Genomic DNA, 25526 nt, shown 5'->3' with positions numbered 1-25526 from the left:
GAAAGAGGAATTTTTTAGTCTTTCTACATACATGCAATTAAGCCAAAACGATGGAATCGTACAATAAATCCCCAGTAATTGAATGTCTGGTGCCTCCTTTGCATATGGGTGTCAAGGATCCATCAGCACATCCAATCTGGCTGCAGCGGTGCCCTCCCTGTGACCCTCCCTGGCTGGCACAGCAGTGACCTGTGCAGCCCCCAGCTCCGGAGCCGAGGATTAGCAGTCCCCACTCAGTCTGCTCTTGTGCTCCCTACTGAGATAGTGCAAAGTTCATCTCCACAGCTTGTCTGAAGCCTTAGGTCACCAGCTTCATGCTGTAAAATAACTACACTGATAACGAGAAGCATTTTCTTTTCCTACACAAGACAGACTTCATGATCCCCCATATTCTGTCTGACCTCTTGTACACAGCACTGCCTTGATGGTTTTCTCACAGTAATATGCAAATGGAGAATTGGTTTATGCTATACCTCTAAAGATAATTAATAGCAATAAATCACAGTATTTTATTAATTGATTGAAGACAAATATCTTCTCTACATTGGTAAAATGCAGTGACTTGTGTATAAAATTTGTATATTGAAATCCTGAACCTCAAATGATAACAGCATCACTGGTATAAGTTCACTAAACTACTGTCTAGAAGAAGTTTGTTTATATGGTTTTGCTGGACAGAAAAAATATCTGTTTAAATTATTATTTATTATTATTTATCTATTTAAATTATTCACTAGGAGAGCCAGGCTTAAAAAAAACCTGGTTTATAGAAATCCCTGGCTGAGATATGATTCCAAGAAACAAATATTTCTTATTGAAATTTATTTCACTATTTTGACCTGAAACTGTAGATTAATTTATTATCCATGTTTTTTTAATGTGTCCCACCAGTAAAAGAAGATCCACGACATCAAAACCTGACATCAGGTACATGATTTTCCTTTATTGTAAGGGATTCAGACAAGTTCTGGTTTGTAGTTTTGTTTTGTTTGTTTTGTTTTGGGTATTTTGTTTTCTTTAAGGGAGATCACACTTACAATATTTTTGCATTTCTAATTCAAGTCTGTGGGACAAGATGTGAGACAAGCCAGGCAAATCAAATCCATAAATCTTGTTCCTGTGAAGAATGAATTGCTGATGTGGTACTGCTTTACCACCTTCCTAAATTTTTAAACGTATATTCATCTGATTACCTTATAAAACAAGAGGTCTGTAATTAATTTGTCAGCCCAGTATTTAAAACAAATATTTTCTCCTCATAGAAGAATTATTATTTCCTATAACAAAGTCACATAGGGAGAAATGTGTTCAATTTGTTTTCTCTCACATTAATAAATGTTGTCTTCCATCACAGTCTGCCCCAACTCCACTCCAGCAAAAATGGTGAATAAAGAAGGGCATCTCAGGAGAAAATCTCCCTCCATTGTGTAATCATATTACTAGTTTACAGTGAAAGAAAATGCATATTCCAGATTCTTGACTCTATATTAAATTAATAGCTATGAATTCAGAGGAACTGCATTATTTCATGACAGACAAGGATCAAAGTCTTTAATCTCACCCGAGGTCTAACTGGCTTACACAGAAAATATGACCTACATCTGAATATGGTTCCTCCTAATGCAACTTTGTAGTCTTAACCAACTGAGGAAAGTATTTAACTTCTAATAATCCAGACTATTTTGTTGTACATGCTTTTTTCACCTCTTTACTGTAAGTAGAATGATTTGGAGTCCTACATCCATGATACAAAAGGTGCAATATATGTGCAGTTAAATGTGTCTATTTATTTAGAAATATATATTTATCCATATGTAGAAACTTTAAATCATCGAATAATAAAAAGGTATTTTATATAACAAGTGCAGAAAATCTGTTTTCAAGGAAGAGAAAATACAAATTAAGTTCTAAGATATAACTTGGATTTGTTATCACATGTATTATGTGAAAGTATTTGCACACATGGCTCACTTTGTTTTATAAAGGCAACTACGTTTACATAAAAGAGCAGCTTGGCTTTTTTTAATCGTGTTTTCTTTAATCAGGAACACAGAGATACGGAGTCAGATGCAGACTTTAATTCCCCTTGATTATTATGTTATCAACTGACAGATACAGAAGGTAGAATCCATGCTGTCAAAAATTTATTGCTATTTAATTAACACAGATTTTTTATAGATCAGGAAGTGCTAATCATAATATATAACCAGTACAGTAAACTAACGATTTTGCCATGATAGAAAACAATTCTCCTAAGCATCAAAATCCCAAATTTAGAGTAAAACAAGAATGTACTAAAAATTTTCTCTCCCTGGACTTTCTCCTGACCACTACCCTCCTACAAAGTTTATGTCATTCAAAAACTGTTTCTGTGGCTTTCATTTACATTAATTATTATTATTGTTTAATTTAATTGTACGTTATCACTGGGTAATTATTCTTGACTGGATGTTTCTCAGATCATAAGCAGCTCTGTGCAAAATCAGTTCTTCAGAACTGGTTTTACAAACAAAACCTACCATGTAAGGGTATTCAAAATATTCTTTGTCCCCTGAAAAGAATAATTAGCTTTCAGACAATGGATGAAAGGTATCCAGAAGAACATCATTGTTTTTATTTATTTGCTCATATTGAGAATTTTAAAATTTAGACCAAGTCCCAGGTCATGTGTACTTGAATTGGAACTTGATAACTTTTCCCTATTCTGTATGCAGATAAAGCCAGTAGTTTTTTCCCAGTGCACTGAATACTAATTTTTTTTTCTGATAAATGGAAATAGAAAAGGATTTACATATTCTGAACTAATCTAAAACTTTGAATACTAAATCTTCATTCAGCCTTCAAAAGCTGAATAGATTCCCATGTACTTGGATTTTACTCAGAACCCTTCAACCTTTCCCTCATATTAAAAAGCAGATTATCAGAAGAATAAGCGATTTTAAAATCTGTATATAGCTGCAATTTTAGCATGCTCCACATTTGAACAGAATTTTAAGCACTACTTTATCTTTCATAAATAATGGTGTTATGTGCAGTAGACACTAAATTTCACTCTCCTGTAGATCTGCAAGCAACTAATAAATGCTTTCCTCTTCTTTTTCCTCTCCTAAATGTCAAAGTTGACACCTGTACTGAGACTGAAATCTGCCAACAGAAAAAAAACCCAAAAACCAAAACCAAACCAAAACCAAATGAAACCAAACCCCAAAAAAATAAAATTAAAAAAACAAACAAACAAACAAAAAACAAACCAGGAATTCTGGGAACTCCATATTTACTTCCATCTTATAACAAATGTATTTGGAAGCACACAGAAGTAGTTTTTTTGACTCATGGAATGAAATTTAAGCAGTGTACACATTTAGTTCTCTAGTGAGTATTATCTACCATATTTTTTATATGAACAGCTGTACTTATACACGTTCTAGCTTGTTTCAAGGCTCATATCAGAGAAAGAAAATCTAAATAGATCAAAAGTTGATTATATTTATTCTCATTACCTTCCAACTGCCCTCTTGGATGAAAACTCTGGAACCAATGCACATAGCATTTATAATGCAGTTAGTTGAAGGGGCTGACGTTTTTACTGCCCACAGATGTGCAAGTGTGGCAGAAATAGAGAGGCTGTGTTGCAAGAGCACAAAAATGAGAATTAATGAAACTGATACTATTCTTATATATATTTTTTTCTAATTAAAATGTGGATTATTCTCAAGGTCAGGCGAAGCCATACCATTCATAACTTCCTTGTAAATAGATGTGTCATAAACAGAGTTACATAATTTGTGCATCTACCCTCATACATTATTAGAAGTTTGAAACTTTCTTTGACATGGATGAAACTTTCCTTGATGTGGGAACTATTATACCCACTGTTTAGTTAAAGAACTTGTACTTCTGTGAAAACTCAAATTAACATTAAGCAGAGTTGAACATTGCTTATATGAACATACTGTGCAAGAACTTGTGTGGAAGGAAAAGCTAGATTTTTCATCTAGTTCTGCAATGATAGAGATTCTCAAATATTTTTTAGCATAAAGAGCAATCATTTCATTATATTATCAATATGTGTTCAATGCCACATTAATCACCACATGAAAACCTCAAAAACTGCAGAGAGTGAATTCATTATATGTCTTTTAAGCCTGTGGGGATTGGTTTATTATTGGGGTTGTTTTAGTGCTTTGCACTTTCTGTGTAGTAATATATTTTCCAAAGCAAAGATGATTTTTTTAAAAAAATAAAGCAGAAAGTTTTATTTTATGTGAGATTTGATATGGCAGCCACTTGGGAGATTATGAAGGAGATTTCATCAGTGCTAAGGGGATGTAAACTTGTCAGCAGGGCAATGTGTGAGGATTTTTCCCATATGTAATCATTTTGAAAGAGAGTAAGACTATTTCATTTTTTCCTTGGTTCTGGAGCATTTGAAGACTTTAAAGTAAAATATGATCTTTTTCATTGTTCTGAAGTAGCAAGTTTTGTCAATTTCATTAAGCACATTGTTAAAATTATATAATATAGAAGCATTGAATGACTTTTTAAAATATTGCACAGTAGTCAAAAGAGAATGCAAGAACTTCATCTCTGCAGTGCAGGTAGCTCTGATGAACCTGCAGATACTCTATTCTCTGCTCTCCTTGCCACCCAGCCTGTGTGTCCCAGATGTATGATGCTTCTGGTATACTCTCAGCAGTTTCTTCCAGAAATTCAGCTGCATAAAATTATACTGACTAGAATTTTCTCACCAGAACTCAGCAGTAATCACTAATATTTATGTTGTTATTTTCTGGACATAACAGTCTGCTGTTTGCTAGAATACCATTAGAAGGAACTGACATTCTGAGAAATTTCAGAATTTCTTGTAAAAGATCTGTTCTTATTTATTCACAAGACCTGTGTCTGTGCAGGTTATTCTCATTAAGATTTTCTGGGGCGTTCATCTCACTCCAGTACAAGAACTCAGCATGAGAGCAGGATGAACTGTGCACTAAAGCTGCTTGCAGGGGAGCCCATCTAGAACATCCCCTATTCAGTGCATGTACAGGAATGTCTCAACATTTCATGTTGGTCAGAATTATAAGCACCAAGCCTTTACATGAAGGCTTTCCAGCAACTTGTTAGTTATTCCATTAATCTGAAGTTGACTCTAAATCATATACTTGGAGACTAAATCTCATCAGGCTTGTCTAAATGAAGACATGGAGGAATACTTCCCATTAGAAGATAGATATTTTTAAAGAGCACAATTAACCAATGCTAAATGCTGGAGTGGTCATTTATTAAGAACTAAAGTGACCTTGATTTAATTTTGTTTAACCTACTGTGAAATTTTTACTGAGGCCACTTTAATTCTGAATGAGCATCTACACAACATTTTAAATGGACTAATTAATCTCTTTTTAATTTACCTTCAATTAATTGTGCTGATTGTTTCTATGTAAAAAAGACATCCAAGGGGGAAATTTCAGCCGTATTTTAGTAACTAGGTAAAATGAAAACTTTAGGATCTGTCCTGAAACTGATTAAATGTCATTGTAAAATTTCTGATAGATTGTTATAAGTTTTGAAACTCAAAATCTGTAAAGACACACAAAAAGGAGAACAAAATATCAGGTTTTATGTTAATAATGAGTTTATAAAAAGTCTCTCAGCATAGTGACATTACAATTTAAATTATGAGTTCTGGAGATTCTATTTAAATGCCTATAGGTTTAAGTTCTATTTTTCAAAACAAAAAACTTCACAGTGGGAATCTACTGGCACTTTGGGTTCATGCCATTTCTTCTACAGGAGATACTTCAACATCTATCCCTAGCTCTAAATTAATCTTTTTACTTTTGGCTATATTTGGTAATTTAATTACCTTAATTTGAGTTTATTTGTTGTCTAGATATGTTTACAATTGGGAATTCTGACATTGAACCTCAATCATCTTTGCCTTATGACAAGAGTTATTTGGAATCAGTTTAAAGGCCACCTACCCAGAAAGCAGTCATAAGTTTTCACAGCTGTCAACACAGTGAAAAAAGAAGGGATTATTCAGTTTAGTTTAACAACTAAATTCAGTTTAGTGTAATAACAAAATATTAACTATATATTAATAACACTTGAACATTATTAGCTATTGAGAGCTTTTGATTACTATGCAAACCTGAGCTGTGCCACAACCATGAATATGCTATACAGATTCCATTGAGAGGCTCTTATTAAAATCTGTAAGAGATAAATCCTGAAGATCAATGATCAGAATGAGTCCTTGCCAATCAAATCCCAGTTTAAAATACAAGGTCAGAGCCAAAACATTATTTTAGAAGATTCTGGTGTCCAAAGCAGTCTGTCAAAGAGGTTCCATAAAGCTTAAGGTTTATATAAGGCACATTACTGCACAAGTACAGATTTTTTTGCATCCTACATCCCTGATTTTGAAAGATGGAAAACTGCTGAAGTAGTGGTCTGTTCCTACAAAAACTTCCTTAGACTCCAGAAACATGATTAACAATCCCTGTCTGCCAGAGACATGTTTTGAGTACAACCAAGCCATCTCCATCAGGCCCTTGACAAAATGCAGCTGTAGGTACTTTGCTTTGAAAATGATAGAGACTGGTTGTTCCTTTATACCTTTGTAGTCATTGTGTAATCTCTAAGGAGTTAGAATTATATTCTTTCAAAGCCCTCTTCAATAGAAAGACAGCTTTATAGGTCCTACTTTCCAGGGGGGCACTAGGGTCTCCAAGTTACAAAATAATGTAGGTGGAGTGCAAGCTGCTTGTTCCTCTCTGTTTTGCACAATTCCAGATCCGTCTATACAAGTCATTGGTACCAGAGGCATATAGACATCTATTTGACAGGTCTGTTTCTGTTTCAAAAACCTCTTCACGTAAAATTCTTCAAAATGGTTACCAGGTAAAATAATTGCAGACTAATTTTTATGCTCCCAGGCACACATAGTAATGCATGGAGATGGCTCATGCCTCATACATGTGCACAGCACCAGGTTTGACATCCAGAGACCTCTGCAGTTTACAGCAGAGAGATATTTCCTGCTGTCATTGAAGATCTGCTTTGTGAGCATGACTTCAAATGTAGGCGCTGGTACTCAACCTAAACCTTGCTCAAGGTGCCTGAAGTGCACCCTAAGTCTTGGTCTACAAACATTATTAGACCTCCCTGACTACACTTGACAATGTGCCCCAGGAGTTTGGAGTGGTTTTCTAAATCAAAAGAGGATGAAAAAAGTTATACCAGAGAATGAGGGAAAACTCACAGAGAGAAATCACAGAAATAAAGGATATTTAAAAAAAAAAAATTAATTGGAGGATAAGCAAAAGTTAAAAATGCTAAAAGGTAATCAAAAGCTGGGTTTTTTTACAATTAACTCATTAATTGATTCCTTCTTATGTTAATCCCAAAATTTATTTGTCTAGTAAATTATTAAAGAAACACATATGTTTTCTATAAATGCAGGACAGATTGGTGTAACTAAATATACAAGGGTTACAGTCTATGGGAAAAGAAAAAATACTATGAAAAAATGTATTATTTAGTACACTGGTTTAGTCCTAGTAGAGAGAGTCTGTTTTGCCTAAATTTGAAAAATGAATTCAATTAGTAATTTTATTTATGCCTGTTGAACAATGAGTTCATTCTTTTCCCCTTAACTGGGTCAAAACATTCTTCTAAAACTAAACTAAATGGCTGCAAATATATACTTGTAAATATATATGAAATTTATTTCAAGACAAATGAAGAAAAAAAATATCTGTATAAGGCTCTGAATGAGTTTACCACAAACAAAATATAAATGTCTAGTATCTTAGTGAACATTGTTATGTTCATTTTGCCCTTTAGTTTGACTGGCATATCTTCTTAAATCACATTGCAAGAGAAGAGGAAAAAAGTACATATTATGTATTCTCATGACATGCTTTGTGGAAGTAAAGTTATATACAAAATGTAATTCTTCAGCAGCTTTCTGAGTGAGAGATTATTTATCTTTGTTTCAGATAAATGGCCATTTCTTCAAATCCTTCTTCAGCTCTAGGAAAGTAATTGCTGTCATATTTTTTTCATCAGCATAGGTTTTGTTTTTAAAAAATTATCAGCTAAAAGCAGGCATCCTGATATTGGAGTGAGTTCATGCTTCCAGACTATCATCCGTATAGTGAAATCCAGTGGAAAAATCCTAATTATGTGATACAATTTTTTTACATTGTGTTATACAATTTTTTTAATCAGTGGCAGCAGATGCTGTGAAATATTTTAAGAAAGCAGTCTATTGAGTTCCTACAGCTTCTTCCTGTCTTTCCTTATTCCCAGAATTGTGCAAATTCAGGGTGAAGAAGAAATTCTAATTTAGCTCCATTTTTCATTGTAAGTAGCACACAGGCACAGATCTGATATTTTCTAATCTTATGCACTTAGAAAAAAGCATATTTGCTCTGTGGTAAATCAGAAAGGAACTTCTCCAATGGGTTACTCATCCCTTCAGAATCTGAATTGCCTCCCTTTTATGCTTTATGTCACATGGCTAGAGCTAAATACAGAAGGTAGAGCCTCAAGTGCCTGTTTTTAAGCAGGGTGAATTTGGTTCTACCAGGGTTTGCCAGCAGCTCAAGTTTATCAGAGAGTTCAACACTGACATTTCAAAAACTCTTTACTGGTGTTTATTGTCATAAAAGAAGTCCTGCTGTTCCCAGCAGAGGAGTTCTCATTGAGGAAGACAAGTGTGTGAACATAAGGCCAGACAAAATCCAAAAATCCCCAAACCTTTATTTAATAAGTATTTCAGTTAGAATGATAACTGAAATGAAGAAATCACTTGCATCATTCAAGCACTAGCATCCCTTTCCTTAGCTGCTTATCCACCTTATCATACACTGTTTCCCTTCTCTCCCTTCTCCTCTCCTCCCCTCCTTTCTCTATCCCATGCCTTTACAGCAAAATAAATATATGGTATTTACTTCCCATTACTTTGTATCCATTCTTACTAACATAAAAGGATTCCTGATTATTTATTCCTTCTTCTTTGGTTTTATCCTTTTTTGTGTATACAAATGTGTTTGTATGTGAAATTTAAAACAGGTAAATGACAGTTAGAAGCAATGATTTTCTTGTGATACACTGAAATTACAGTAGTTGAATGTACTGGACATAGGAATAAGTTGACAATGTCATGTCAACATGCCTAAATTTCATGACCAGCACACAGTGTGTCCTACCATGACACTGTCAGAATTGAAATGCTATTGCAAGAGAATCCAATTCAATTTTGCTGCCCACCAAAACCACTGTAGTCTCCTGTAATTACTATTGCACTGAGAAAAAATTCAATAACTTCTGGTCTCTCTTATATATAATTTTTTGAATGATTCATCCATTTGCTCCTATGTTTCAGTAATAAAACAAATCATGCCAGTACTGGACTCCTTTGAAAACTCAATGCTAGCAAAATTGTAAAGCCTGTGTGCTCTGATTATTGCTATGCTTTGTTGGAAGTGTCTGCATTACCACATATGTGTTGCACTGTTACATCTTGCATGATTTTACTGTCTAACAAATAGAATTTTTTTAATGACTTTCAGGGGAATGTCACATTGAGGATGTTCACACATTTATCCATGAATTACGTGGTTTGTATGCAGTGACCTAACATGGAACATAACAATATTCCATAAATATACATTTATGGAATAATGCTTATTTATCCATTTAGCCTTCTTACTAGACAATGCAAGAACCAGTTAACAAAATACATATTTTTTTCCTTAAATGGTTGTTAGATGTAATCTACCACACTCAAGCTATAAGACAGAAATAATAAATTTCACCTTCTATTGCAGAACTGGTTTTCTTAGAAAAAAGCTCACATTCATTAGGCTTGGTTGCTTTGTTTCAAAAAGAGCACTTACTTTGACAAGTGACAGATATAACTGTTCTTAACCAGTTCTAGTCCTTCAATCTTATATATATTTTTACTGTGGTGATATTTTCATATCTAATGATATTAACTATAATGAACGTGCCCTCTTAGAGCTATTGATTTGACATATTTTCATCATATTTTATACTAAGAAAGTGTTATTAGAGACATGTACTACTGACTTTGTACTGATACTATTTTTTTTTTTTCTACATTAAAACACTGATAAAGGCTGATTTCTTTTGTGTATTCAGCAAAATTTGGGGGCAAATTGGGACTGCAGACACATGGAGCAATCTTCTGGGTGGTCTTTTTCTCACTGTTGAGAATTATTTGTGAGAAAAGGCATATTAACTCTTGTAAAATAAATGTATTTTACCTTCTCCAGACCTTGCTGGGGAAGTCCCCCAATGCCTGAAAAAGAACTGTTAAGGAGAATCTGAATTCTCATAGCTGTAATAACAATGTTATTGCTAGTGTTTAATTCTGCTACTCAAACATCTTTAGCCCTTTTTCTTTTAATAACATTATCTGACAGACCCCTTGATAAAACAGATATGAGAACTTGGATGGTCTTTGCAAAGATATGCAATTAATTCCATTGCAACATAGACATTTTGAAAGTAGCTTTGAGAGTTACTTTCCAAACATTCTTCATTTTCTTTTGTTACTCAAGACACAAAATAAGACACAAAGGAAGTGTCTTCAATTGCTCTATTTTCCCTGTCTATGCATTGTCTATACAATGCTAGAAAAATGTCATTTGAAGAGGATGTTTTTAGATATATGGAATTGACTTAAAGTAGTGGTGGTATTTGTTGTTTATTTGTAATGGACATATAAATCTTTTCTCCTTTTTCCCATCCTTCCCACTAAGCATTGTAATTTCTGATAATGAGACTACTATGACTGTACTGCATGAAGAGTACATAAAGAAACATGAAGAGACTGCACAGCGTAAGAAAGGAGTTGAAAATAATTTACTGAAAAATAAATAATTTAATTTTTGACCCAAACATGTTGTTTTGAATAGCAAGTATCTATGGTCCATGTTGTGAACTTAAGAAAACAGTATGTGGTCTCCTGCAGAGACGCTCAGCCTTCAACTTTTCTATTGAAGAAATAAGATGTAATTAAATGTCAGTTGCACAGGGCCACTAAGCACAAAGACTTACATTCATCTTTTTAGCAAGTGTGAAGGCAAAAATTTGTGATATTTATAAAAGATTCCACATGATTCCCCTTCCCCATCTGCCCTGTGCTTTGTCTGGTCACTTTGTCATACTGTAATGTCACTGAAACATTACATAACAGGGCAGAAATTGACAGGAAGAGAGGAGCAAGGGAGGAATTACTTGCTTCTATTCCTGATGTTTTAGCAAGTGAAAAAATCTTTGGCTATCAAATTGTTGGAAGGAATTTTTTTGCTGTTGTGTGGTTGTTTTAATTGCTGAAATTTGTTTGCACTTCATGTGCATTCCTGAGCAGCAGTCACAAGTAAATGAGTGTAGTTGTTAAAATTTTCTTTTATTTGTAATTGCTCACCAAATAGTAGTTTTTTATACTATGATTGTCTGAATTTTTGTGGTTTTTGAATTGCTATTTCTATTAAGACAGCCTCTAAGTGAAGAAATTGGATTCAAACTGGAAAACATTTGTCACACAGTCCTTCTAATTTTCCCTTAATAACCAAACTGTTATTGCTAAGAGTTTTCTTTTTAACAAATATTCAGTTTGGTGACTTGTATTAAAAAAAGCTATCTGAGCCTTATAGAAAGAAGACTTAGTCATTGTAATACATAAATGGGAACACCTTGATATTCTTTAGGATTATTAAATTTTATTATAGGATACTTTCCTCCTTTCTGTTAAAGAACTGAAAACACCAGGATGGTGTTCTTGCAATATTCCTCACGTTTCTTGAAACCAGCCTGGCAAAAATTACTTTAAGGAATACATTTTATTTTCTTTTTTTTGTTTTGTTTTGGTCTTGGTTTTGGTTTTGGTGTTCTTTTTCTTTTTCTTTCTCTTTCTCTTTTTCTTTATTTTTCTTTTTCTTTTTTTTTTTTTTTCTTTTTTTTTGAGGAGGAAGAGGAGCAAAAGTTCCTGTTCCTTTCACAAAGTGAAAAAGAAACAAATATCCCTTCCTCCAACCTTTTAGAAATTAAGTTGTCTTAGGTATCCCATGTCCTCATATCAGAGCACCAGTTCTAATACATTAAAAACACCACTATGACACTTTTCCAGCATTGACTGTTCTGTTTCCTCAGCAGCACTCATAAGCGGAAATTAAGTAATTATATAAATTCTCATAAAATACATCCTAAACAAAAGTATATCCCAGATATAATGCTTTTTTTTTTCCTGCTTAAGCTGAAAACAATGTCTATTTCATATATCTACTGTTAAACCACATTTTTCTCCTACTGTTCCTCCTTTTATCTTTTTGATAACATTTGCTCTGAAGATGTGAGACAATACATTCAAAGTCAGAACCCTCTCCAGTTTAAAAGACACATTCTGCATTCATATTGAATGTGGGAATTGCAAAGGCAGTGTGGGATGTATTTATATTCCTATTTGCATGCCAAAATTCAAATTGGTCTCTTGACTATGGTTTGTATCATAACACTGTTGTGGACACAGTTCCAAAGATGTCAATATTTTCTGAATGAACTTCTTATCTGCATGTTTTGCAGCTGAGGTTTGCTAGATAAAGCAGCCTAAGTAGGGTAACATGAAACAGAAATTGTAAAGCCGTAATAAAAATTGTAAGACAGAAACAATTTCATCCTGCAAATTTCATCCTTACCATATGGGCATCTGACTTTGTTTTACCTAAAAAGGTAGAATATACTAGAGACAGACAATTCAGTTTACAAAAAGTATGAAATTCACCAGCCATAAAAAAAATAAATATGAGATAATTACCAGAAAATATGGAAACTTGCAGTATGTCTATTTCAAAATCTGATTGTTTAATTAGCTAAAATATAAATGATCCATTCAATTGTGGAATGATGATGAAATTTGCCTTTATAAGTGAGTAGTTTTGCACTGGGAGAATTAATAGGACACAATCTACAAAGGTAGTATGGGAAAAAGACTTTTTTAATAGTTTGACTATTTCCAAAACCTGAAAATTACGTCTTTTTATATGTACATTTGGAAACATAACACCTTGCTTATCAAATCTTGTACTGTTAGAACTGTAGCCACTAGATCACATATACACTACAACATATCAAAATAGTTTAGTCTTTTACCAAGTGAATCTACTGAAGTTTTAAATCAGGTATAAACATTGCCTTAATATTAGGATAAATTCATTAAGCATTCTGCCTTAGTTTTTCTAATCCTCAAAAGAACATTTGAAGAAAATGGGGACTTTTCAGAACAAAATATTTTAGATTAATTCCAAGGAAAAACCAATTTAAAATTATTAATAAAAAATTTTTTGTATTTGTAGGCTGTTGAAAAAAAATCACAAATGTTCTTTCAAAGCTTGTGTGCTGAGATAAAGATAGTTTAATAGATAAAACAAAAAGCCACATGCTCAAGCAAAGCAAAGCAAGGAATTCTTTCACTCCTTTCCATGGACGGGCAGGCATTCAACCACCTGCGAGAAAACAGGGCTCTAGCATGCATAACCATTTCTTGGGAAAACAAATGTCATCAGTCCTAATGCCCTCTTCTTCTCTCTTCCTCCAGCTGTATCTGCTGAGCACGATGCCACATGATAGGGAATACCCCTGTGGTCAGTTGGGGTCAGCTATCCCGGCTGTGTATCCCCCTACTCCTTGTGTACACACTGACCCCTCCCTGGTGCAGTGGGGTGAAAGGCAGAAAGGCCCTGATTGTGTCAGTCCTGCTCAGCAGGAGCTAAACCGTTCCTGAATTATCAGCACTCTTTCCAGAAGAAATCCAAAACAGTGTTGTATATTACCTACTATAAAGAAGACAAACCTACCCCAGCCAAAACCAGCACATCCTGGAAAAAGCATGATTGTTTTTTCCTCCTTACCTTAAAGCCAGTTTTACATATCCTGCCTTTTCTAGATCCTTGTTCTTATTCCTGCCCCATTTGCAGTGTTTATCCTAGCTTGCTTCTACTCTTCAGACAGAGAAATAAACAAAACGCCTTGTTGGGTGAGGGTTTTGGGGAGTTTTTGGTTTTGTTTTTTTTTATATATATCTTTTGGGGTATTTGGTGATCTATGCCAAAAAAAAAGAAAAAAGAAAAAAAAGCCTGCAGCTGATTTCAGCACTCAAATTATCACAAATTGGAAACAAATTGTGTTAGCCTTATGGAAACAATTAGCAAGAAAATTTAACAAAAATTATTACTACTATCCCTATTTTTCCTGAGGTTCCTCTTTAAGCAGCATTTTTCTGATGTTTTCTAAAGCTAGATGATAAGTAATAGGCTACATAAACATTTGAATATCACTTCAACATATTGCAATCAACATGGATACATACCAGCCAAAAACCAGGGCTTACTTCACAAACATTGCAGATAGAAATAACACAACAAAGCATTAACATTCCAAATAAACAATTATAAAGAGATATTTAGCATTACACATTTCAAATAAACATAATTCCTAGATAATACTTTTCAAAATAATTAATTTCTATCTCCTGTTTTCCAATTTAGAATTATGGGCCACATAATTATTTTGTAGCTGCTGGCTGAGTTGCAAAAATCTTAAAGTTTGCCCTTTCCTTTTGCCTTCATGAATTTAGTGGCTTTTAACAATAGATTATGCATGAGGTTTTCAAATGAAATGATTGCAGTAGCTAGTTCTACTAGTGGTTTAAGAATAATGATCAGGTAACACCTCTGGAAAACATTGTGGTGTCAGGCATGCTATAATTGCAATACATAACATAACCATGTTTAAAATACTTGCAAGTATGTATCTGTGTAAGTTAATCTTTTACAGAATTTTGCAAATGCATGTGAAGAAAAGAGATATTCTGACAGCATGTGAAACACAGGGGGATAATAACTTTTTACCCATAAATAAAATATTTATTTGTATTTATTGTGGCTAGAAAGTGCATGGTGCCCTACTTGCCTTCTTCATGAAGAAGAGTGTAATTGACTTTTTTATTTTCATTTTTGTATCCATAAAAGAAATACACAGAAATAGTTTCCTTTTAACAGTAAAAAGTGAATTTGTAATTGGCATTTTCCTTCCTTTAAGGAATTTCTCTTTGTCAGTCTCATATCCACTGTGATTAAATTTTAGAGGATTTAGTGTTTGTGGTATTTTTTAAAAAAATCTGATTGAAAAATCTCTGACTAAGTATTTTGGTAGAACAATACTGGTTTTAATCACAGCAGTCCTTGTGGCAATATATTGTTTTTAGTTAATTTTACTCATAAAAATTACCTTAGTTCAATAATGGAATAAGACTATTTGTTGAAATTATATCTCAGAAATGTCCTGGTTCTGCACAAGTGTGTACATAGAAAGGTCAGTGGAGGAGGATTTAAGATAATCACTCGGTCCATGGCTTGTCAAGCCTCACAGGAGAACCCTGGCCTGACACATTTAGGCTGTGAACTCTAATCAGGGGATTTGCTTTATTTCTGTTTTCTAAAAAAATCTGAGATCCATCTCACAGAGAAACAGAAACACTGAGAATTTGGGGAAAAAATAACTTCCATTCTTAGACTTACTGAAAAAGGAGTAAGTCATTAGATCCAGAAGGATCTAATTTCCAATTTTATATTAACGTGTGCTTTTAGACAAAAAAGACATAACTTTTGCATGAGTCAGGCAAGAAAACCAGAGGATAATACAACCAGATTGAATATACCAACATTTCTGACACACTACTCTGTTTTCCACCTTTTAATGGGACCTGGAAGTCAGTAAACAAAGCCTGAACCAGTTTATAATGCAGGGAGCCCTGGAGTCCATCTCAGTTTAGAATTGTCATAGGGAACAGCTAATTATTTTTATTTTTTTTTTTTTTTTTAATATGAGATGAACAGCAGGGGAAAGAAAAAGTCATCAGAAAATCAATTGCATGAAAACTAACTTGTTTCAGATGCCAACATTCCTCCAGTCATTTTCCCAAACACACAACTGACTAATAGTTGTCTTTTAAAATCTTGTCAATGTTACTCTCACAGTGCAAAACTCAGCTTTTGAAGCTAATTAGATCAATTCCATCTGTGCTGAAGTATGTGCTCTTGAAAGCTTTTAAAATGTGATGGAAAGTACGACTACATACATAACACACAAAAATTAAAAGGGGGAAAACATCCATGACTTTGAAAAGTCAGAAAATAGGTACAGACATTTATGATCCCTTTATTCACCATAAATGATAATTCACCTGAAGTCTAATAAAATAGATATGAGTTAGATATGAATTCAATATGAGTCTTTCTGGAATTCTTCAATATTTCTGAAAGTCACTGTGAAATATAAAACCAGCAAATATATGTGTGAATTTTTGGGGCTTACATTCAGATATCCCAAAATGCAAGTACTCTGGGAGAAGTAGGATTGTAACACTGAGAGAAATGATGTATTTAAATGTGAAATTGACAATAATTTCTCATCTTGTGCTACAAAATCTCTCATTGAGCTTTTGTTGATATGTGAAACCTGGCTTGTGATCACACTAGAGATTTGTGACTTAATGGGAATGAAATCATACAGATGTTTTCTGAAAGAACATGGAATAGACTCATGGCCCCAGTTTGGAAACCATAAACATTAATCATCTCTTCCTTGTTTTCCTAGCTCCTGTCCGCTACTTTCAATGTGTCTTCCTAAATGGACCTAATGGATTTGGCCTGCAATTTCCTATTAATTCCCCTTCAAACAAGGAAGAAAAGACTCACTCAAAGACTTCCAAGAGAAAGACAAGGAAACCGGGGCAGTAGAGAGACTGAGTCCAATGATCACTGACATTTTGCACTTTATCTTTTCTGCTGAGGTCCACAGTAGCTACAGTGATACTTGTCATTGCAAGAATGTCATCTGCTTGCACACATGTACCTGGAAAAGGTTTCCATGGGGCAATGGCAGAACAAGCAGTAATGAACTGTGTTTAACAAAGGTAGAAATGTAACAGTGCCCAGTCTCTCATGGAAAGGCTGCAATGCTAACAAAGCATTGATGTGACTGTGTGTGTGAGCATGTGCGTGTGTTTCCATGCCTCTTTTGCTCTTGTTTTACTTTACCTACATGCTCAGCATTGAAGTGAGTCTGTTTTCCATTTAATCTTATCTAAGGAGTGAAAGGTTGAATGTAGCTCTTATATCAGCAAGATTGCAAGACTAGCTGCAATCCTAACCATTTCTTCTTAATGTTCAATCAAATTTCTGACAGGAAAATGCCTCACTAAGTCATGAAAATGTGCTCTGTGACTGGTGCTATTTTTATGTCTCATTGACCAGTGTAGCCTGAAGCTCACACTTATTTGGAGCAGCTCAATACACTATCAGTAAGTTGACTCCACAAGTCATGCTAATGATGAATTTTCTATTTAGTCTGAAACTGTAAAAGCATGGACTGTTTGCCCTGCCTGCTGGTAAAATACAAGCTCTTCTCTTCCTAAGGCCCAAAGTGAGAAGAGAAAGTGAAACCACGTGTCAAAGGTTAGGAAAATCCCTGTTTTACCAACATGAAGGTCTGAAGAAACAAATTAAATAATTATAGTGCTTCCACTTTTCTTCTGCAGCTAAATCAGATTGTTTTGCAGCAAAAACCATGTAAATGGACAATATACCAGCCAACAATTTGCTATTAGCTTAAGCCAGATGAAAAGCTAGGATGTGAGATGCCATTCACAAAACTAAAGCAACCCAAATTTCCAGTAATTATGTGAATTTAATGCTGTCTCAGATCAGTGAACAACAGCAAAAACCAAAACCCCAACAAAGAAAGAATCAGAAGAAAATGAAACATAAACACATGAAATAACCCAGGTATCCCATTTTACTAGATGAAATGAATGGACTTCCTCACAGCACACTACTGTAAATGGCTTACAGTAGAACTGAAAGTAGATGTGTTTGTCCTCAACCTTCTTTTGTGCATTTATGTAGAAATAAAGGATTTGTTACCCTAAAAAAGAGACAAGATGGCATTTGATCCATTTAAAGGTACATGGATGAAAATTGGCATCTCACTTGTCTATGCTTGGTATGTAAATAATGCATTTGTACAAGCTGCTATTTGTTTGCATTTCCTTACTATATTTTCGCATTTAATCTGGGAAATATTCAGCAGTGACTGTAGTTATGTAGTTACCTGCTGAAGCAATATGATCCTCTTTGTGAAAACCCACTAGTTGTAGAGTCTGAACATGCCAAAAATTCTATACCACTTTTTCATTTTTACTATAGACCAAGACAGCATTGGCCTCCTCCCTCTTACGCTCTCTCTGCCCATCCATCTTACTTTAATCAAATAATTGACTCGTGTGAGTTTTGGACAGCTGATTCTTTGACAGATTAGTGTAATTCAGAAAGCTTTGCTGTTACACTGCTGGGTCCTGTTGGTATTCTCTGATTACTGGTCATGGCCGTATGTGATTTGGATCCTTGGTCTTAATGTACTCTGATATTGCACAGGTCGTGTGCTGCAAAAGCTGTCATTGCAACAAGCAATTTCGGTAGTGGTGACCAGAAAGAGGCAGGAACTGCTCCTGCTCTAGAAGTAGCTATTCCCGTGTAGAATCACACAATAGATGTGAGTGTTCGAGGTGAATGTCCCCGCAGACTCCTGTCAAATCTGCTCTGGAGATAGCACTGCCAGCAGAGAATTTTTAATAGTAGAATGATGATCTTCATTTTGGTGTCTCTTTTTATATTTTCAGCAACTTTTCCCTTTCAAAGTTATGATTTTGTATATATTATGATGGATGTTATTGCCCTAGGTTTTTACTGTGAAAGCTGTCTTAAAAAGGAGATTTTAACTTTCTGCAAAATCAGTTAATTCAAAATTTTATCTAACGCAAATAATCGGGACAAAAAAAATATATACTATCAGCCTTTATTTTTTTCATCTTCTTTTGGAAACATAATTTTTTTCATTATAGTTAGCCTTAATCCTTCCTTCCTGTCTGAGATGGAAAATGACAAGAATTTGTTCTAGATCTCATTTCCATAATGTTTCAATTAGATACGTTTCAATGTTAGATATCTGAAAGCTTTGGAAATATGAACAATTTATATAATTGCATAAGTGATGTAAAGTCAATCATTTAATTTTGTTTCCTAATCTTAGTCACTGCCTGGAAAAGCAGAAAAAACAGGTCCACTCTCAGAGAGGCAAGGGGTTTTCTCTTTAGATTCACCTGAAAACTAAAAAATTTCCTGGTTTGCATGGTTTTACTCAAATTAGCCTTAAATATTGCAAAATCTTTTGCTGATTGTTATACATTTTGGAAAATAAAAAATAAAAACCCTGTTTCAGTGATTGTGATATGTTGTTCTGTGAATTCAAAAGTGCAGGACAAGGGTTTACATATGCAAGCCTTAGAAATCTTCTGATTATAAAGATGCAATTAGGCCAGAAAAATTACCCATCCAGCATTGTATTTACTCCTAATGGGCTTTTAGCAATACTTAGCCAGCTTTTTTACATTCTTTATTGATTACACTCTGACATATGGAAAGCTAAATGGTTGCTGCAGTCATTCAAGGGAGGGCTTCATCTACACCAAACCATTTATGTTCATCAAACTGCTTATTTATAATACAACTGCACAACCAGTACAGACAAAGCTGTGATCTCCAATGACAAGTTTATAGTTCAGACAATTAGGAAAATGGCCACCAAGAAACTGAAGGGCAAAAACTGGTGGGATTCCTGAAGCCCACACCCCCCAGGACCTATGGCTTGCCTATACCAGCAATGGTTAAGGCAGATGGGCTGGTGTGGGAAAAAGATTACAACCTGGAGGTGATACAACTGCAATTGCTCAGCTCTGCACTGGGGTTCAAGACTCCTTTGCCCTGCAGAGTTTGATGAGTCATCCCACACATGAGGTGTGCCACTCAGCAGTTTGCCTGCGCAGTTTTCTCTGACGTGCTAAGATCCTGATGAAGCCAACAGGAGCGGCCAGTTTCCAGCAAGACCAGTAAGATAAGTTTTACACTGCTGCCTGACCCAGAGCTGTTTACTCTTGCTGGTGCGGTCCTCAGACCTCATCCTCAGCCCTATTCAGTTTCACACTCTTACCCATGTCACAGCTGGAGTCCAATTTCACCCATTTTAAAACCTTCCAGTAAAACAGAGCTTTTCTTAATGGCTCATTTCTATTGCACCAGTGAGTGAGGGGGTGCTCAGAAATTCTGGGTAAGAAGACTTAGCCTTCTTCAGTGATTAACTGTGCTGGTGCACAGCATTGCAGGTGCCCAGGTGCTGGTGGGGGCTGCAGGGTGACCACTGTGAGGATCAGTCCTGGCCTGGACACGGCTAGTTCCAGACGGCTCCAATGCACCCACCTCAGGGCACAGCTGAGCCCTGCTGCCATGGCTGCGGTGCCTTGGGGAAAACAATTGTAAGGAAGGTTTGAAAATGCCACAGACATAGAGATGAAGAACAAAAAGAGTGAGAAGCAGAAGATGGAACACCAAGGTCAGAAGATGAGCTGCTCAGCACCAGGGCAGAGATTTCCCTGCAGCCTGAGAAACACCCATGCCAGAGCAGGCTAAAAGTCTGAGAAGGACAAAGCAGTGAAGAGGAACCACCATAGGCCAACCATTACTGACAGGGACTGGTGTAAAGAGTGACTTTAAGCTTGAGAAAGGGGAGGACAGATGCTAATTTAATGTTTGTCTTTCTCTGTTTCCCACTATGCAAATCATGAAATCCTACATTTTTGTGAGCTTATTTTCCTCAATTCTTCTTTGTTCTCAACAGTAATTAGTAAACAATCTGACATTCTTTAGCTTGACCCATGAGCTTTCTCATTCTTGTTCTTCCTATTTTCTCTCCCTGAGGGCAGGAGTGAGCAGCTGGGTGGAGGTTCAGTTGTTAACCGAGGCTGACCCACCACAGCTGGTTGTTACACAGATCCTGTATGTCCCACTAAAATATCAGCAAAATGCTACTTGTCCCACACTTGGAGTCACCACTTAGAGCACAAGACACAGCATACATAAATTGTACATTGCCACAAAACATTATCCCACCAATTCCCAACTCTGGAAACACACAGCTATTTTCTTTTTATACACAGCCATTAACTACTTAGTATAGTCTTGTTTAGATGCCAAATTCTCCATGATAAAAACTCTAAGACAACATAATAGAAGTGCAGTAAGCAGTTTTAGAGAGATGTCCTTATCTGCTAGGACACAGGCACTGAGGAGAACAGCTAAAACCCTTTTCCTTTTCCTATCCTACAACTTTTCTTCCACCACTGAGTAAGAAATGAGAGACTTACCCCCTTAGGGAGAGCACTGGCCACTTAAGCTGCTTTGAATTTAAGACAGTCAGCATCTGACTATCCTCATTTACGTACCATTGGCAGCACTTCTTTCCAGGGATTGAAGATTTTGGAAGCCAATTAAAAATTAAAAGTATTACATCAGTGAGTAGTAGTGATGAAAGTGAAGAGGTGAGGGGTAGATAATTGACAAAAAAAAGGAAATACAAAATGCTTTAAAAAAATTCTTAGGCAGGATCTGTACATAAAAGTAGTATTTCCTAAAGATTCATCTTAAAGGAGGTGATATTTCTCCATAAGGAAGAAATACAAAAGCAATTGAAAATATGAAACATGTATTATTTATACACCTAAAAAAGTCACTAGATCTCTAGCTTGCATACCGTCCATTTATCCTGAACAAAGTTATCCAGAAATTCCCAATTGGCCAAATACTTAAGGAGTCATATTATTCACCTGTGGGCAAAACAGAGTATACCTCCCAATGCTGAATTCCTTGTCAATTTGATTAAACAATGAAATAACATAACATTTTTTGGGTTTTCTCAATATTTTTTGTGATACATACTCCACACAACCATCTATTCTGACATCCTCACATCTCAAGGACTGGGTGTTAGTCAATGTAGTAAATAATTCTCATACTGAGGAAGAGTTTTCTTCAGTTTTCAGTTTTGTCTTTTATTATGGTAGAGATTAGTAAAATTTTTAGAACACTTTTTTTTTTTTGCTTGGTCCAAAAGTCTAGAAATTCACTCAGTAATGCTTCCTTTGGGAAAAGTATTCTAGAAATTGCACTTTCCAGATGCCACTTTTAATACTTAGCTCTTTTACCAACACTCAATAGATAAAATTTGTCTACAATTTTGAGCCTTTTTCTTTGGATGAGGTGGTTAGTCTCAAAAGGTAAAATATGTTCTTGCTTAAATAGTGACCCCTGTGTTCCCTTTGGCTTGATTATTTTTCTGTATTAAGGAAAACCTAAGCTGTTCCATTTTTCTTCTCCACCCATTGCAGGAAAAGACCGAGCTCAAAACCGTCTAAGGAACCTGAAGGTGCACAAGTCCATGGGACCTGTCAAGATACAACCATGGGTGCTGAAAGAACTGTCTGAGGAAGTGGCTATGCCACTACCCAACATATTTGAGAAGTCATGGCAATCTGGTGGAGTTCCCACTGACTGGGAAAGGGGAAACATAATACCCATTTTTAAAAAGGGAGATAAGGAAGAACCAGGTAATGACAGGTCAGTCAGTTTCACCTCAGCATCTGGCAAGATCATAGAGCAGCTCCTCCTGGAAACTCTGCTAAGGCAGGTGGAAAATAATGAGATGATTGGTAACAGCCAACATGGCATCACTGAAGTCAGATCGTGTCTGACAAATTTCTTGGCCTTCTCCCATACGGTTACAGCAGTGGTAGACGAGGGAAGGACAACAGGCATCATCTCCCTGGACTTGAACAAAGGCACTGTCCCACATGATATCTATGTCTCTAAAATGGAGAGACGCGGATCTGATGAGTGGGCCACTGGGTGGATAAAGAATTGGCTGGATGATCATGCTCAAAGTGTTGACGTCAGTGGTGCAATGTCCAAATGGAGAGCAGTGCCAAGTGGTGTTCCCCAGGGCTCAGTACTGGGACTGGTGCTTTTTAACATCTTTATTGGTGACATTGACAGTGGGTTTCAGTGCACCCTCAGTGAGTTCACTGATGACACCCAGGTGTGTGATGCGGTCAACACGCTGGAGGGAAGGAATAACACCCAGAGGGACCTTGTCAGGTTTGAGAGGTGGGCCCAGCTCATCCTGATGAAGTTCAGCAATGCCAAGTGCGAGGTCCTGCACCTCGTTTGGGGCAGTCCCAAAAGCAATTTTAGGCTGGGCAGGGAATGGAAAGAGCCTAGCCCTGGGGAGAAGGACTTAGGGCTGGTGGTAGATGAAAAACTCGACATGACTCAGCAATGTGTGCTAGAAGTGAAGAAAACCATCTGTATCCTGGGCTGCATCAAAAGCAGTGTGGCCAGCACATCAAAGGAGGTAATTCTCTCCCTCTACTCTGCTCTGGTGAGACCCCACCTGGACTACTGTGTTCAGGACTGGGAACCCCAGCACAAGAAAGATGTTGACATGTTGGAGCAAGTCCAGAAGGGAGTCATTAAGCTGACCACAGGGCTAGAGCGCATCTCCCATAAAGATAGGTTGAGAGAGATGGGGCAGTTCAGCCTGGAGAAGAGAAGGCTTCGAGGATACTTATTAACAGTCTTCCAGTACCTAAAGGGGGCCTGCAAGAGAGCTGAAGAAGGACTTTTCACATCAGCATGTAGTGACAGGACAGAGAATGGTTTTCAGCTGAAGGAGGTTGGGTTTAGTTTAGATATTAGAGAGAAAATTTTTACTGTGAGGGTGGTGAGGCTCTGGAACAGGTTGCCCAGAGAGGTTGTGGACTCTCCATCCCTGGAGGTGTTCAAGGCCAGGTTGGACAGGGCTTTGAGATACTTGCTCTAGTGGAAGGTGTCCCTGGCCATGGCAGGAGGGTTAGAACAAGATTATCTTTAAGGTCCTCTCCAACCTTAAACTATCATTCTATAATGCTAAAGGATACTCCGCCAACAGACAAACTGACTCCCAGATTTGATTTTACCTGAAATGTTCTATTAATTTTCTTTCAGAATACCTAAAGGCAATAAGTATGCCCATGTCTTAAGCCTTTGGGGTTTGTCTCAGTCACCAGTAAAATTGTATTAGTTAATATGGCTGGTGGCTGAAACAGCAAACCGCTGAATTTGGGTAGTAGCAGAGGTAATAAGAAGTTTCTTCCTGTTTTGTGTGCTATTTGCTTTCATAATTCTAAAGCATTTTAATTTTTATGTTAGATCTTGCTCTGAAAATTTACATGAATTTCATGTAAAGCTCCAGCTAGAAGAAAAAGCAATCTTTTTTGAAACTGAATCACCAAACTAAAAATTTCTAATTATGGTAAAGAGAAACAGAAACATTTAATTTGCCTGCTTTTTTAATTCTAAAGAGGGGTATTACAAAATAGGGGTCATCTTGGTTTTGAACCTGTCAAAGAAATGGGAAAATAAAGCTGCTAACATTAATACTGCAGGCATACTTTCCAGCTGAATGGCAAAGATATATATGCATATTTATCGTACAACCCAATTCCTGTGGGGTTTCTTTTCCTTCATAAAAGAAACAATGCAAAGGAGATGTCTTGAGTACCACGTTGTTAAATTAGGGCTTAGAAGTAGCGTTTCAGTGAAGAAAAGGCAACATGAAGACAACGCGATGAGAACCTTCCATGCACCTCTCTAAAGTGTATCTTCCTGCCAAAGTCACACATCCAGCCTTTCCCAAAACAGCTGAGTCTCCTTGGCTTTATTGTGAGTGTGTACAAGACTGCCTTGAGAAAATCTGAATAAATCACTGCTGCTTGATGGCTTTTTTTGAGTGTGAAAGTCAATAGTGTTCTGCTGTCTCACACATATAAGTGATTACATATTACTAGCGTACTTACATTTCAACTGGAATGACAACATGTTCTCTGATAAATCAAATTAGTAAACTAGAAAAGGAGCTGGAGTGGTGAGTCAACATTAAAAGTTCTTTTAAATTCGCAAAAAATGTAAAAAAAAAAAAAAGTCAGCGAAACTAAAATATCCATTTTTCTAAGATTTTGAGACCCTTACTGTTTAAATCATACAGATCATCCTCCTTTTTAGTTTATTGTCAAGAGTTTTTTTTACCATTTATGCCTTGCCAACTGATTTGTCATCTTTGGGCAGATGTAATAGAAGTTAATAAAATCCTATAGATTATAGGGACATTTGGATCCAGCTCCAAATTCATTATTTCCTAACTGATTGATCATTTAGTTAATTCTTTTGGAATCTTCCCCAAAGAGTAGAAGAGAAAATTGAAGTACCAAAGCATTTTGTCATGTATTTATTTTCAAAACAAAAGCAGAAAAGGCATTTAGAAAATTAGTACCAGTAACAGTGAGGTTATTAAATGCTAAATGTCATGAAAATTAAACATCTGGGTGGTTCAGCTTCCAGAAAATAAAGCCAGCAGCATTACTCTAATTTGCCTGAAAGTCAATGATTTAAAGGAAAAAATATTTTAGCATTTTTAGCTGATAGGAATGCTGTTGATATCCTACAGTT

General features: G+C 35.9%; 1 protein-coding gene across 19 annotated transcripts in view; it reads left to right on the top strand.

Annotated features, from left to right (window-relative positions):
* The window catches only part of TRDN (triadin), a 231918-nt gene extending 207121 nt beyond the window's left edge, over nucleotides 1-24797 (top strand). For 18 of the 19 annotated variants that reach the window (XM_058835672.1, XM_058835685.1, XM_058835682.1 and 15 more), the window contains 2 exons: nucleotides 892-927; nucleotides 22373-24797. In XM_058835672.1, the coding sequence (XP_058691655.1) occupies nucleotides 892-927; nucleotides 22373-23862 (1526 nt within the window). In that variant the 3' untranslated portion in view covers nucleotides 23863-24797. Of the gene's footprint in view, nucleotides 1-891; nucleotides 928-16692; nucleotides 19378-22372 lie in introns of those variants that run through there. The other variant, XM_058835686.1, reaches the window with a different exon arrangement.
* The last annotated feature ends 729 nt before the right edge of the window (nucleotides 24798-25526 follow it).

Source organism: Poecile atricapillus, chromosome 3 (assembly GCF_030490865.1).
Source record: "Poecile atricapillus isolate bPoeAtr1 chromosome 3, bPoeAtr1.hap1, whole genome shotgun sequence".
In the NCBI taxonomy this organism is placed as follows: Eukaryota; Metazoa; Chordata; class Aves; order Passeriformes; family Paridae; genus Poecile; species Poecile atricapillus.
The sequence above is the reverse complement of the archived record's forward strand: the minus strand, read 5'-3'. Positions and strand labels throughout refer to the sequence as shown.